General features: G+C 39.8%; 2 protein-coding genes and 1 long non-coding RNA gene across 9 annotated transcripts in view; 2 read left to right on the top strand and 1 right to left on the bottom strand.

Moving 5' to 3' along the window:
* AIG1 (androgen induced 1) overlaps window positions 1-12,420 on the top strand; it is a 228,254-nt gene extending 215,834 nt beyond the window's left edge. For 2 of the 3 annotated variants that reach the window (XM_082405556.1, XM_082405555.1), the window contains 2 exons: window positions 4,611-4,774; window positions 11,732-12,420. In XM_082405556.1, coding sequence (XP_082261682.1) covers window positions 4,611-4,774; window positions 11,732-11,759 — 192 coding nt within the window. In that variant the 3' untranslated portion in view covers window positions 11,760-12,420. The remainder of the gene's footprint in view (window positions 1-4,610; window positions 4,775-11,731) is intronic. The other variant, XM_082405557.1, reaches the window with a different exon arrangement.
* Window positions 1-15,962, top strand: part of LOC309634953 — a 738,917-nt gene that overhangs the window by 615,812 nt on the left and 107,143 nt on the right. The gene's annotated exons all lie outside the window — the stretch shown is intronic.
* The window catches only part of ADAT2 (adenosine deaminase tRNA specific 2), a 112,134-nt gene continuing 109,357 nt past the window's right edge, over window positions 13,186-15,962 (bottom strand). For all 5 annotated transcript variants that reach the window (XR_014248505.1, XR_014248506.1, XR_014248507.1 and 2 more), the window contains one exon: window positions 13,186-14,920. The gene's annotated coding sequence lies outside the window, so the exon portion shown is untranslated. The remainder of the gene's footprint in view (window positions 14,921-15,962) is intronic.

Here is a 15,962-nt window from a genome sequence, read left to right as displayed (position 1 = left end):
GGGAAGGGTAAGCTGGGACGAAGTGAGAGAGTGGCATGGACATATATACACTACCAAACGTGAAATAGCTAGCTAGTGGGAAGCAGCCACATAGCACAGGGAGATCCGCTCGGTGCTTTGTGACCACCTAGAGGGGTGGGATAGGGAGGGTGGGAGGGAGATGCAAGAGGGAGGAGATATGGGGATGTATGTATATGTATAGTTGATTCACTTTGTTATACAGCAGAAACTAACACACCATTGTAAAGCAATTATACTCCAATAAAGATGTTAAAAAAATTTTTTTTTAATAAAAAAAGATAGGGGTCTTTGAAAAAGAGCAATGGAAGGCCAATAACATGTTTGAAGCTGGCATATAATGTGTCAGGTTTCTAGTTTGAAACACTCACTCTGGTGGTTGTGAGAATGAACTGGAAGGAGGCAAAAATAAATGCAGAGACAAACTAGAAACTATTACACTGCTCTACACAGAGATGATCACAAAAATTAAGATGTTGTTCATGGAGATGGGAAAAATTGACTTATTAGAGAGATGTGTGAGACGACCTTAACAAGACAAAGTAATGGACTGAATATATATATGCGGTGAAAGAGATGGACACAGCAAAGATGACCCCCAGGCTTGAGTTACAAAACTGAATGAATGATAGTACCATTGAATGAAATGGAATACCAGAGGAGGACCAAGCTTGTTGGAAAAAAGCATGACTTCGGCTGTAGCTGTATCGAGTTTGAGGTACCATTAAGATGTGTAAAATGAGATGTTCTGAGGACTATTTGATCAACTGTTCTGGAACAGAGGAGAAATCTGGATTAGGACATAGATCTGTGGAATATCTGTATAGGTGGTAGACATGCAGCATTGAACATGGAAGAACTCATCAACCAAGAAGACATAATATGAGAAGAGTGTTTAAAAGCCAATCCTTAAGGAAATTCAACGTTTAATGGCTGGAGTAAAGGGTGAACTTAGAAAGGAAACCAAGAAGTGCAGCCAAAAAGGTAGGAAGAAAACAGGAGAAACTGAGGTCGAAGAGCCAATATGTTTTGGTGAAGCATAAGAAAAGAAGCCAGACTGTTGGAGGAGGAGGAGTGCAGAGTACAGACCGGGAATCAATGAGTGTAGACTCACTGGAGAAGTTTGTCTTTGAAGAGAAGGAGAGATATAGAGCAGTATTTGTGAAGTTGATGGAAACTTTTTGATTGTGTTTGAATGAAAAGCATTTGAGCATATTCATAAGCTGTGAAAAAACTGGTTTGAAAGGAAGGTGAACACTTATAAGAGAAAGAATGCCTAATGGTAAGTGTAAGGTTCACAAAAAAGCAGAGAATGATCCCTGTGCCCCCATGACACTCCTACACTTACCCTAATTCTGACTACACTTGTGTTTTCTCTGTGAATATCTGTATTCCTCGTTAGACTGTACTGCGTGAGAACAAGAACCACCCTTGCCTCATTTGCTTCTGTATCCCTAGTGTGCAGCACAACTCAGACAGGAGGCATTAATAAATTTCATTCTTTTTTTTTTTTTAATTATTTATTTATTTATTTATTTTTGGCTGTGTTGGGTCTTCGTTTTTGTGCGAGGGCTTTCTCTAGTTGCGGCGAGTGGGGACCACTCTTCATCGCGGTGCGCGGGCCTCTCACCATCGCGGCCTCTCCTGCTGCAGAGCAGAAGCTCCAGACGCGCAGGCTCAGCAATTGTGGCTCACGGGCCCAGTTGCTCCGCGGCATGTGGGATCCTCCCGGACCAGGGCCCGAACCCGCGTGCCCTGCATTGGCAGGCGGACTCTCAACCACCGCGCCACCAGGGAAGCCCAATACATTTCATTCTTAATTGCACATTCAAGTGAATGAAATTGGAGGTACATTTAATAAAATAGTCAACCCCAGAAGTCTCATAATACTATAGCATATGTATATATATGTATGCACACACACTATGGTTATCAATTTCTTTAGACTAAAATTTAAATTGACATCATTACCTTAAGCATAAGCTGTTTGGGCACTAAGATGAGAAGGTCTTAGAATGAGATAGAAATTGAAAGTCAACCAATAACTGAGAACTCTCCACAAATAGATGAGCAAGGCCGTGAGTCATTTTTGTGCAGAAAATTGAGCCCTGATTATATCAAGGAAACAAATTGTGAAAGCACACAACCTGTTAAGACAAGTGGATGCATCATTCACACCAATCCAGGTGAAACCCCACATAACAGGACTTCTGTATCTGAGATGGTATGATGACCTACTAAGTCAAAACAACTTAAAAAGAAAAGAAAAGAAAAGAAAACCTTCTCTTTGTTTTTGGAGACAATATTAAATGCCTCATATAAAGAAGCGAGTCCATGCAGGAGAAGAGAAATCAGATGTGCGTTCCTTTCCCAGCTTTGCCATTTTTAAAGACAAGTTCTTTAATCTAGTCTCAGTTTCTTTATCTGTGAAATGGGGATAATCGTACTTCATAGGGTGCTTGAATAAGGTAAGGGGGATTATATACTCAGAATAGCTATCCACTTCCCTAACCTGAGAATTTTACATTTCCATTGTCAGTTCTGACATATTCTGACTATACTCTATAAACTCTGATTTTTACCTCAGTAGAATGAGGATGACATGCTGTATCTGGGATTGCTGAGAAGACTAAATAAGATAATGTGCATGAAGGTCCTTTGTGAAATAAAAAGAACTACTTTTTTAAATTGAAGTATAGTTGACTTACAATATCATATTAGTTTCAGATGTACGACATAGTGATTCGATATTTTTATAGATTATACTCCATATAAAATTATTATAAAATAATGGCTATATTCCCTGTGTTGTACATTACATCCTTGTAGCTTATTTTGTACCTAATAGTTTGTACCTCTTAATCCCCTTCACCTATCTTGCCCCTCCCCTCACACTTCTCCCTTCTGGTAACCACTAGTTTATTCTCTGTTAACTGTGAGTCTGTTTCTGTTTTATTATATTAACTCATTCGTTGTATTTTTTAGATTGCACGTATAAGTGATAACATGCAGTATTTGTCTTTCTCTAATTTATTTCACTAAGCATAATTCTCTCCAGGCCCATCCATGTTGTTGCAATGGCAAAATTTCATTTTTTTTATGGCTGAGTAATTTTTCATTGTGTATATATACCACATCTTTATCCATTCATCTGTTGATGAACACTTAAGATAGTTTTCCTATCTTGGCTACTGCAAATAATGCTGCTATGGACATTGGAGTGAATATATCTTTATGAATTAGTGTTTTCATTTTTTTCAGGTATAATTCCAGGAGTGGAATTGCTGGATCATATTGTAGTTCTATTTTTAATTTCTTGAGGAACTGCCATACTGTTTTCCATAGTGGCTGCACCAACTTACATTCCCACCAACGTATATTACGGTTCCCTTTTCGTTACATCTTCACCAACACTTATTATTTCTTGACTTTTTGAGGATAGCCATTCTGACAAGTATGAGATGATATCTCATTGTGGTTTTGACTTGCATTTCCCTGATGATTAGCGATGTTGAGCACCTCTTCATGCGCCTATTGGCCATTATACAAAGAACTACTTAAATTAGGGAGCAGCAGACTACAGCCAGTGGGCCATATCCAGCCCACCCACCGTCTGTTTTTCTTTTTTTGTTCTTTTATGACCCAGCTAAGAATGGTTTTTACATTATTTAATGATTGGGAAAATATCAAAAGAAGATGAATATTTCAAGACATGTGAAAATTATATGAAATTCAAACAAAATATGATGCATCAGAATCCCTTAGGGTAGTTCAACTTAACTTCTGTTGATTCTCACAAATGCTTCCGTTTTTTTTGTTTTTTGTTTTTAATTGTGACTAGCTTGGCTTCCTCTTTTGGTAAAAATCTTTTAGTTTGGACAATCAGTCAAGGTGACCTGGGTGGGCTTAATGAGTGCCTCTCCCCTCTATGGCAGTGTTTCTCAATCTTTCTTTCATTATTGACTCCCTCCACCAAGGAAATTTTTAGATATTTTTTTCCTAATTTCCACCCCATGGAAATGTTTTATTGTGGTAAAATATGCATAGCACAACATAATATTTATCATTTTAAGCATTTATAAGGGTACAATTGAGTGTCATTGAATCCATTCACAGTGTTATATAAGCATCATCACTATCTATACCCAAAATATTATCATTATCCCCAACTTAAGCTCTGTACCATATATAATCATTCCCTATTCCCCACTCCCCCCAGGCCCTGGTAACCTCTATTATACATTTCATCTCTGTGAAGTATTCTAGGTATTCTAGTATCTTATATAAATGGAGTCATATAATATTTGTCCTTCTGTGTCTGGCTTATTTCACTTAGCGTTAAGTTTTCAAGGTCAGAATTCCGTTCCTCTTTATGGCTGAATATTGTCCCGTTGTACGTGTATACAGCATTCTGCTCATCCATTTATCAGCTGACAGACACTTGGGATGTTGCAGAGTATCAGAAGCAAACGGCGACTGGCCTTGCTGAAGAATGTTTGGAGTAGGGGGGGTCTGTATTTGTAATATCAGCAGCTTTAAAATCTGACACAAGAGTAACTGCTGTCTCTGTCTTGTTTCCGATTCCACTGCAGGGTGTGTTGGGTGCATCACGTAACGGGGATGTGGGTGTACCCTTTCCTGGAACACATTGGCCCAGGAGCCAGAATCCTCTTCTTTGGGTCTACAACCATCTTAATGAACTTTTTGTACCTGCTGGGAGAAGTTCTGAACAGCTATATCTGGGATACACAGAGAAGTAAGTATTGTTTGGGGGAGCATAAAACAAAAGAATTGCTGCCTAAGAGAGTGTGTGCAGAGACGGATGGAAAATTCCACTGTAGCACAGGATCCCTTATGAAGAGTTTCATTTTTATAACTACCATATTAATGTGAGCTGCTGGCAGTTACCTGAAAGGTTTATTACTCACTTTGTCATATTAGCTAGTAAAACATCCAAATCTAAGACAAAAGAAGCATGTCTATAAAATTTTATAGGGAGAAATGTAGCGTTAGCAGAAAAAAAAAGTTTAGGAAGTTCACTCTGACTAACAAAACACTGCTGTAGCTAAAGGGACCCCCCCCCCCGGTGAAATAGACAAATTATTAAATGTAACCAAATAGTCTCATTAGAAATCAGCCAAATCTCCACTTCTTACATCATCCTTCGCGTGGGCGCAGCAGCTTCCAAGAGGGCTTGCCACCACTCTGCCAGAACTCTCAGCAGTGCAGAATACCTCTGGCAAGTGTGATGAAGCAGTGACTGTCATATTCAAGACTTGAAGGTGGCAAAGAGGGACAGGCAGTAAAGGGTAATACTTCATTGCTGCAAAAACTCTCTTCACCTATGATTTGATTTCCCTTTTGTTTCTATTTATGGCAGAGCCTCCATCTTGGCAAGGCATGTAATCTTAGCCCAGCTGTGCAAAACATAACTTGTCCAAAGTGTATGTCAGATAACGTAAAAATAGGAAGGTGGAAAAAACGACAGCACAGATATGTAGTGACTTGAGTCCTGCATGAAAATACATCCAAAGGCAAGATGGGTTGGGGATTTTAGAGACCTCTGGGTATCGCCTCCGATACAGTCACAACATCGTAGACATCACCTGCAAATGATCTCTGTTCCACAAACATTGAGCACCCTCCTTTGTGCCAAATACTATGCCAGGAAGTTGATCTAATTAGACAAATAAAACACAGTCATTGCATGTTATCGAATTGGACTTCTTCTGTGCATGGATCTTCTAGGACTGTATGCGTCAAGGTGTTAGCCAATGTTAAATGGCCCAGAGGAATTTGAGGGTTTCCTTTCACAGTAGCTGGCTTGATTTTAGGCAGTGGTCTATTAGAAAAAGTGTTAAATATTTTTACCAATTCCTGCTACAGCTTGGGGGACCAGAAATTAATCTTTTAATAATTTTCTTCTCTGTTCAGTGGGAATTGTAATCTTTCTCTATTAGATAACTTATAAAAATATTTAGTTAACTTACAAAAATATTTTCAAAACAAAATATAAACTTTTCTCAGCTTCTTGGGAGAAAGGCTATATTTAAATTTAAGCTAATGTGTCCAATCTATGTTATTCAGGAAGTACTTATGACTCCTGTTTCCCCTTGATTAGCTCGATTCCAAAGTTCATTTGGCCGTTGTTCTACTACTTTTAAGAGAAGATTGCCTGAAAACCAGGAGAGAAAAAATCCAGTCTAGATTAATAGAATATTGCTGTTTAGCAGCTTTGAGTTAGACGTTAAAAATGAATAGTGAAGCTAAGGTTTTTGTTTCTTGTTTTTAATGATCTGTCCAATTTAATTTGTGCCATTCTCTTAATAACATGAGTTAAGGTTGACTAACATTTTGTAACTCATTTCAGATGTAGAGATTAATTTTATCTACATGGAACCATCTAGTTAATTCCCCAGAGGCAGATGTTTTGTGTCAAGTGCATCTTTTTTGTTTATGAGAGTGATTGCAAACTGATGGCCTCCTCCAAATTTTACCTGCCAAAAAGTTTTGTTAGGCCTACATAGGATTTTTGTTTTTGAACCAACATTTAAAAATTGGGAGATTTCACATAAAGGACAGATTTCTCAGCTAATCAAGTATTTTAACATCTGGCAACACCAAGCCCACTATCCTCTTCTGGCAACAATGGATTAGAAATGAGTATCAGTTGCCCCTGTTATATGGCCCTTTAATTTTCCCTAGTTCTCACCAGGCCATTTTGCTCCCTCACAGTGGCTTGGTTCTGTAGGTAGTTGAGTTTGAAACTGTTGATTAAAAGCAGTCGTTTCTGTGTGTGCATGTGTGTTTGTATGTATTAGAAGGAATTGAATACAATCAAGTACAGTATTACAATCCTGAGTACATTTATTACACCCCAAATAAAACCCCCCAAGGAGCAGGAATACCACATTTGAGCCCCCTTCCTTGGATCCATCTTTACAGGTTTTTAATGGCTCAGCTTCCTTCACTTGGTTATGTTGGCTTCAACTTCAAAATAAAAATCACATTATTACAGAATCTTAGAATCAAAAATTAGATTAGAAACCATCTATGACAATTTTTTTTTTTTTTTTAACTAAGAGGCAGCTGAGGCCCAGCAATAAGTGACCCACCAAAATAAGTGGTTGTGGCTTCCCTGGTGGCGCAGTGGTTGAGAATCTGCCTGCCAGTGCAGGGGACACGGGTTCGAGCCCTGGTCTGGGAAGATCCCACATGCCGCGGAGCAACTGGGCCCGTGAGCCACAATTGCTGAGCCTGCGCGTCTGGAGCCTGTGCTCCGCAACAAGAGAGGATGCAATAGTGAGAGGCCCGCGCACCACGATGAAAAGTGGCCCCCGCTTGCCACAACTAGAGAAAGCCCTCGCACAGAAACGAAGACCCAACACAGCCATAAATTAATTAATTAATTAATTTTTTAAAAAAATAAATAAGTGTTTGCAAAGTCAACACCTTCTGACTGATGTTCAATCCTCTGTTATTTCTAGTAAACCATCAGAATGTCACCATTGGAAACCCAGACACATGAGAGCTCAGAAATTTTACTCAGAATCATGGATCTAGCTTATAAAATAACAAAACAGATAAGCCTGATATGAACTATGAACAAAAAGCCCTTAAAATAGGCTAAATTAACAATGAAGCATTTGTTCTTTTTAAAAGAAAGTAACTCGGACTTCCCTCGTGGTGCAGTGGTTAAGAATCCGCCTGCCAATGCAGGGGACGCGGGTTCGAGCCCTGGTCCAGGAAGATCCCATATGCCGCGGAGCAACTAAGCCCGTGAGCCGCAACTACCGAGCCTGCGCTCTAGAGCCCACGAGCCACAACTACTGAGCCTGTGTGCCCTAGAGCCCACGCGCCACAACTACTAAGCCCACGTGCTGCAACTACTGAAGCCCACACACCTAGAACTCATGCTCTGCAACAAGAGAAGCCACCGCAATGAGAAGCCCACGCACCGCAACGAAGAGTAGCTCCCGCTCACTGCAGCTAGAGAAAAGCCCGTGCACAGCAACAAAGACCCAACGCAGCCAAAATAAATAAATATTTTTTAAAAAAATAAATAAGGGCTTCCCTGGTGGCGCAGTGGTTGAGAATCTGCCTGCCAACGCAGGGGACACGGGTTCGAGCCCTGGTCTGGGAAGATCCCACATGCCGCGGAGCAACTAGGCCCGTGAGCCACACCTACTGAGCCTGCGTGTCTGGAGCCTGTGCTCCGCAACAAGAGAGACTGCGATAGTGACAGGCCCGTGCACCGCGATGAGGAGTGGCCCCCACTTGCCACAACTAGAGAAAGCCCTCACACAGAAATGAAGACCCAACACAGCAAGAAAGAAAGAGAAAGAAAGAAAGAAAGAAAGAAAGAAAGAAAGAAAGAAAGAAAGAAAGAAAGAAAGAAAGAAAGAGAAAGGGAAAGGGAAAGGGAAAGGAAAGAAAAGAAAAAAGAAAAGAAAAGAAAGTAACTCAAGGTGGCTTTGTGGATGTTACATTGGTTTGCTAGGGAAGCTACAACAAAGGACCACTAAAGAGCTTAAACAATAGAAATGTAATGTCCCACAGTTCTGGAGGCCTGAAGTCCAAAATCGGGAGATTGGCAGGATTGGTTGCTTCTGAGGACTGTGAGGGAGGGATCTGGCCCAGGCCTCTCTCCTTGGTTTGTAGATGACCGTCTTCATGTTTACATGGCATTCTCCCCTATATGTGAGGCGATCTCCACATTTCCCCTTTTTGTAAAGACATCAGCCATATTTGATTAGGGCTCACCCTAATTTTAACTTGGAAAAGACCCTATTCCCAAATACAATCACATTCTGAGGTAAGAGGGGTTATATTTGAAGAGACACAATTCAGCCCATAACATTCTACCTCTGCCCCCCAAAATTCATGTCCTTCATTCATGCAAAGTACATTCCCAACAACCCCCAAAGTATTTCCAGCATCAACTCTTATGTCCAAAATCTCATCTTAAATATCATCTAAATCAGGTATGGGTAAGACCCAGGGTATGATTCATCCTGAAGCAAAATTGCTCTCCAGTTGTGAACCTGTGAAACCAGACAGGAATTTATCTACTTCCAAAACACAGTGGTGGAACAGGCATAGAACATACATTCCCCTTTCCAAAAAACAGAATCATAGGGAGAAAAGGGTCACAGTTCTCAACCAAGTTTGAAAGCTAGCAGGACAAATTCCGTTCGAGTTTAAGGCTTGAGAATAATCCTCTTTGGCCGAATGCCATATCCTCAGGACTCCTCAGGAAGGAGGGTGTGGCCCCGCCCTCTTGGCGCTGGGTGGCGGCCCTCTGGGGCCAAGGAGCAGCCAGCCCCTGGGCCACCTTCAGATTCATTCTTCCTTTATTTCATCCTGTCTCTGTCTCTTTCAGTCCAGGCTGGCTGTGTTTCTGCTGGTACAGAATTCTCCCATGTAATTCGTGGGGTTCCAAGTCATCAGATGAGAGGTCTCCCACAGGTCCTTCCTGGCTTCTACTGAGATGGTTCCTTGGATCCATGAGTCACATGCTTCATCTCTTTAGCAAATGGTTGTGCAGACACACCCTTGGCCTCCTCTCACATTCTGAGGCCCTGGGCATCAGGACTTCAACACATGAATTTGAGGGAGACACAGTTCAGCCTATAATTGCTGAAATATTCTGTGCTTAAGCTAAAAATTTATTCTAATTCCAGTGTGTCTGACTGGGATGACCAGTCTTATTAAAGTCAAATTTTATACGACGAGAAATGCAAGTGTCCAAAAGTGAAAGGTTGGGGTGAGGGCGGGGAAAGCAGGTAAAAGAGGAGACGGGAGAGGAGGTCGGAGCCAGGCCCATGTGACAGAAACCTCCACCTTTGTTCTCCCCCAGCCTTCCATCCAGCTCATGTCCCACGCAGGCCTCCAGGGTTCCAGCGCCGCCGGCCCGGCAGGCCCCTCTCCCAGCATGGGGGAACCGCATGTGACTGACTCTCTCAGGGTCAATCAGCTCTTCCTCTACGTTTCTGAAAGAGCATCCTGCCTCAGCTTTGTGACAGGTTTCTTTCTGCTAGTTGTGTGGAAATTATACCTCTGGTTCTTCCAAATATTATTTACAGCTGTCTAATTTTTTCCGTCCACCTCAAAGCTGCCAAACTAAAGTAGGTGGGGAGCCATTTTCCCTGTCTGGGTCAATGAACACCCCCTGTTCTCCACCCCCGCTTTTTAAGATTCCACTATTGCTGCCAACTCAACCCATCTGCAGGAGAACACTTAGGAGAAAAGAGACTTTGAAAAGAAAAGCAAGCAGTTATTAGCTTCTCCACAGGAGAGGGAACATGGGACAGAGCTGGGACCCAAGTCATGTGTGCTGTTTGAACAGAATCTATGTTGTGTTTTTCTGCCTTTGCCTTGGTTACCCAACAACTAAGCCATCTCCTGCCTTCTCCCCCTCAACCCTATTCCTCCTCCCTTCAGACGTCCTTACTCTTCAATTTGAAGTTTTCCTTAAAATGATTTCTGAGAAGTACTTTGGAAAAAGTGTTATAGATCTCTGCCAGTTCCTTAGTCATGAAAACCAAACCTAAAAGACTGTCTAAGGACACCTGTTCTGAGAATGTTACCCGCATTCTGCTGCTACCACCCTGATCACACAAACACATGGTGCTAGGAGCTGGGAGCTGGGGGAAGGCGCAGGGGTGTCTCTCCTACTCTAAGCCCTATTGTGACGACCCTCCATGTTTCATTCTACTGCTTTCCCACTAGTTCGGCCTTCTCTATGTTCACCGTTTATTAATTTATTCCATAAAGATTAATTGAACTCCTACTCTCAGACAGACACTGTGTTAGGTGCTTGGGTTATAATCAGGAACAAAACAGTTAAGGGCTCTACCTTCAGAGAATTTGCAACTTATAAGAGAATACCAACAAAACCTGCAATGCAGTATCTGGGGTTCTTTTGTTCCAGCAAAAAGGCTCTGAGAATTTGGTGTTAGGAAAAAGGTGTTTACGTAGAAGCAAAAGAAAAAAGAAGTGGGGAGCATTTACCAGATTTAACTTTAATTTATGAGAATGACTTAAACATTTTCATCTCCGGGAAAATGAAATATCACTAACTATTCATTACAGACAACAGGCAAGGTCTTACCAATCCGGTACGTATGAGTCTTTCAGGAAGAAAAACATAGTTCTACCGGGCCTGGGTAGAACAGAGGGAGAACTTGAGTTTAAGTACACGTGGGTCTGGAAATAAATAGTTCTTGTGGCTAATAAGCTCTCTATGGGCCTTAAAAACAAAACAAAACAAAACAAATAAACAAAAAGATTTGCTTTTGAAAATCCAGAGTCCTTGCCTTGGGAAGGGACAGGAGTAAAATAAAAATAAATGAGGTCTCTTTGAAACTCATCAGCTCCACACCTCCTGTTGCTAGAAGCTGGTTACAAGGCAGTCCAGTTGGGATTTCTGTGCAAACTCAACGAGTCAAGAAATAACTTGCGTCCCTCACTCCCAGAGGCCTTAAGAGCTGGGTGTGTCTCAGAGAAGTTATGTCCCGATTTGGGGGGAAGGGGAGGGAGGGAGGTCACTGAGGAAGTTTCTGGAGAAAGTTGTAAATGACTTTTCTTCTTAGCGAGGCGAAAAGGGGTGAGCATGAAGGGTTTGTGGGGAGAAGTGTGGAGAGATGAGAGTGGCAAACCTGCTCCTAGTTTAATCTGATGTCCAAATAAAGAACTTTGCCTGTATTTCTAGGTATGGAAGAAGAGAAAGAGAAGCCTAAATTGGAATGAGATCTAAGTCTAAAGGGAAGAGCAGGATGGAGCCACCAATGAAGACTCATTACCCCCGGGCGTTGGTAACGCAGGAGAGGAAGCTTCAAAGAAACCATTGGAATCCACCTTCACCTCCCTGCCCCAGAGAGAGGGAACACCTTTTATGTAGAAATATATACATAAGAATAAAATACAGATATTTCCAAAATAAATTGCCCTCAACTGTGTTTTAAAGAATTCTTTCCAAATTCATTATTGATAATAACATCTTTTTTCTTTTTTTTTTTACCTCTTCTAATTTTTAAAACTAAAATTGGTCATTGGATTTTAATTTTTGCAATTGTAATTCCATTTAATCAAGGAAGAATAGAATCCTACTGTGTTTCTTGTTGAGAAATATGTGAAAGTCAAAGGAGCAGATGTGAGGCATAGCATTCATGTATTTATTTAGTCCTTACAGGAGGCTGAAGAATGTAAGCATAAGCCTGGAGGAAACAAGATGGATGTTCCCTATTGCAATAATGTCACAGTTGGTCTCCAACAGGCAATATGAGTAATAATTGCATTGATTTAGTTAAAACCCTGAGTGTATTTGGATCTCATGATTTAATTTTGTGAAACATTTCCTAGATGCAAACTATAACTTTAATAAAGAGCAAGCAACCCCTAGCCTAATGCCTGCATGGTGCGTCTCAAACCCCTAACAACACTGGTGTTTCCTTTCTTATTTTGTTTCTATTACCTGTTGAAAATGGGTTTACTGAGCCTGGTTCTTGCAATTTTTTTATTTTAAAAATATGTATCTTTTTGATAAATCCAAAAAGAATAATCTTGTTGAAAAAAAAAGCTAACTTACAAAATCTTTGACCATACTGATTTTTAATAATACTAATGCCAAATAGGTAGTAGAAAACACATAAAAATAAATCTTAGAGAAATATAAGGAAGGAGTGAATAAAAGCAGAAATTAGGGGCTTCCCTGGTGGCGCAGTGGTTGAGAATTCGCCTGCCAATGCAGGGGACATGGGTTCGAGCCCTGGTCTGGGAAGATCCCACATGCCGCAGAGCAACTAGGCCCGTGAGCCACAATTACTGAGCCTGCGCGTCTGGAGCCTGTGCTCCGCAACAAGAGAGGCCACGATAGTGAGAGGCCCGCGCACCGCGATGAAGAGTGGCCCCCGCTCGCCGCAACTAGAGAAAGCCCTCGCACAGAAACGGAGACCCAACACAGCCAAAAAATAAATAAATAAATAAAATTAAAAAAAAAAAAAAAGCAGAAATTAAGTAAGGCAGCAAGAAAAGAAACAGTGGAACTGATAAATAAATTGATTAATAAATGCAGTATCTCATCTATACAAATAGCATTAAAATATGAAACTACTGATATATTAACTGAAAAGAGAGAAACACAAACTACTTGGCAATACAAGCACAGATGTGAACAAATTTTTAGTTATACAAGTGTCATAACTATGACAACAAATTCTTAGAATCCAATGAAATTGAAGGAAAATGGATTCAATAAGAATTAGAAAGCTGTAATAGACTGATATTCGTGAAAGCCATTTTTTTAAACATCTTTATTGGAGTATAATTGCTTTACAAGGGTGTGTTAGTTTCTGCTGTATAACAAAGTGAATCAGCTATACATAAACATATATCCTCATATCTCCTCCCGCTTACATCTCCCTCCCACCCTCCCTATCCCACCCCTCTAGGTAGTCACAAAGCACCGAGCTGATCTCCCTCTGGAAAGCCATTTTTTTAATGTTCAATTAACTATCTCCAAAAAAGGAGTTGGGTCCAGAGCATTTTATGAGCAAGTTCTTGAAAACTTTCAAGTAACAGTTCTCATGTTTATTAAACTGTTCCAAGATTACAGAATGATGAAACACTTCCCAAATTATTTTTCAAAGTTAATAAAACTCTCAAAACAAAGGCAACATGCAAAAAAATACTTTTTTACTTGCTTTAGCTAAAATGTCAGCAACATAAAGCCAACACTATAGAAATCATTTTTCAAAAGTAAGGTTTATTCTAAAAATTCAAGGCTGGCTTAATATTAGGATCTTTGTTAAAAACATTGTCTCAATAGTGCACAAAGAAAAAATCATATGATTCTCTCCACAGTTGCTCTAAGGCATTTGAGAAATTTTAACATTTATTTTTGATAATACCATTAGTAATATAAAAAGATCTCATATCATGAGAAGAAACAGTCATCTCAAATACCAAAGGCATTCCCTTTTAAGGTCAGAAACCAGATAAAGATGTCCGTGACAGTGTTATTTTTCTGAGAGGTTTGTGTGTTACATCTAGCATCAAATAAGTTATATTTTGACCTGAAGTGAGAAAGGTCTATGTTTTAAAAAAAAAAGTTTTATATAACTATAGAATTGATATTATTAACAGAAAATCAAATGTTGTTTAAAAAAAAAAAAAGGCAGGAAAGAAGAAAAACCACCATTTAAAAGGAGATTATTTCTCCAGTTGACTCTCAGAATGAAAAAACCTCAAGGAATGGAATATTTTTAAGGACTTTCTGGGACTGTTCATCTGGAGCCCTGTTACTACCCCTCTTCTTTAGCAAATAACACTTTCCTACTTTTTGCCACCAAACCAACACCTAAAGGAGTTGACACCTGTGGGGCCTTAGACCTAAGGCTGATTCAACTCACTTATACTGCAGCACGTTGGATTTATACATCACTGCTAGGTTTGAAATACGATTATACGATCAGATTTGGGGTTTGGTTTGGTTTTCCCATGGTGGGTCATCTTTGCTTTGGGAACCCCAGGCCCTGAACTCTGGCCACACTTCTGGCAAGACACCCAGGGCTGTCCCTCCGGGGAAAGGGAATGTGCTAAGACACGCCCACCCAGCCCAGGTGCTGCCAATGCACCCACTGACCCTTCACAGAAACTCCAGGCTTGTCCTGGAGCAGAATCCATCCGGATGACTCTACTACTTGCTCTATAATCACCGAGTGGTGAGAAAAAAATGACCTGCGGTTTCTCCCTTTGGCTTGGAACCTCCGGCTTAACCCCACCAGTGCTCAAAAGGATGTTCACGCTTTACCCTTTTCTCTACGTGCAAGTGTAAAGACGAATCCACCATCCACATTCTTGAGGAGGGGAGAGGAGGAGGAATGTGCTTCTAGCTCCACTTCTGGAACAAGAAATAATAATTAACTAATGCAAATTAATAGGCAAGCATTTAACAAGAAATTGTACCAAAGGTGCAGAACAATGAAAAGCTTCTCAAATTATTTTTCAGACTTAATATACCCCTCAAACTAAAACCAAAATTTTGCTTATCATAGATAAAATACCAGCAACCTAAATCTAATACTATAATAAAATGATAATTTTTCTCCTGAGGGACTTTTTAAAAAGACAAATAAAAATGGAAAAATATCCTAAATTCTGGAAAAGAAGACTCCATTCTTAAAGAGGTTATTTCTTCCTCCAAATAATTTATAAGTACTATGTAACTCCATTCTAAAATTGCCGTAGTTTTTTTTTCATTTAACAGAAGAAACAGGTAAAAACAACTGAAAAATCTTGAAAATGACACATAATTCAAGCATACTTGTGCTGTTAAAACATATTATAAAAATGCAATAACTAAAATACTGTGGTATGGCTCAAGAATAGAGAGGAAAATCAATAAAATAGAAAGCAAACCCAGAAACAGGTCCTAGAATATATATACATTTAGTAAATAATAAAGATAGCATTTCAAATCAGCAAGGCATACTAAATGATTGAAAGGTGCTACCACAAATGAATAACTATTTGGTAAAGAAGAAAAAGCTAGATTCCTCCCTTAAAACACACACCCACACACACACGCAAAACGTACACACATACAATTTCAGATAGATTAAATAATGAAATGTAAAAAAAAGTATAAAAAATATAAGAATATAGATGAACATCTGATCCTATAATAGAGATATGGGAAAAGTATGTACATATTATATATAATATGTATAGTATATGTACAATAATGTATAATGTATTTATGTATAATATAGGTATTAGGAAATTGACTATTATATATAATATATATGAGGAAATTGAATATAACATATATTAAGAAATTGAATCTTCAGGTCTTGTAGCTGATATACTGTAGGGTAATTGAGAGAATACCATCTAAGATGCGATCAAGATAATGAGAGCACCATTTCCTTAAATAAGAAACC

The sequence above is a fragment of the Balaenoptera borealis genome, assembly GCF_965194805.1.
Source record: "Balaenoptera borealis genome assembly, chromosome: 9".
In the NCBI taxonomy this organism is placed as follows: domain Eukaryota; kingdom Metazoa; phylum Chordata; class Mammalia; order Artiodactyla; family Balaenopteridae; genus Balaenoptera; species Balaenoptera borealis.
The sequence above is the reverse complement of the archived record's forward strand: the minus strand, read 5'-3'. Positions and strand labels throughout refer to the sequence as shown.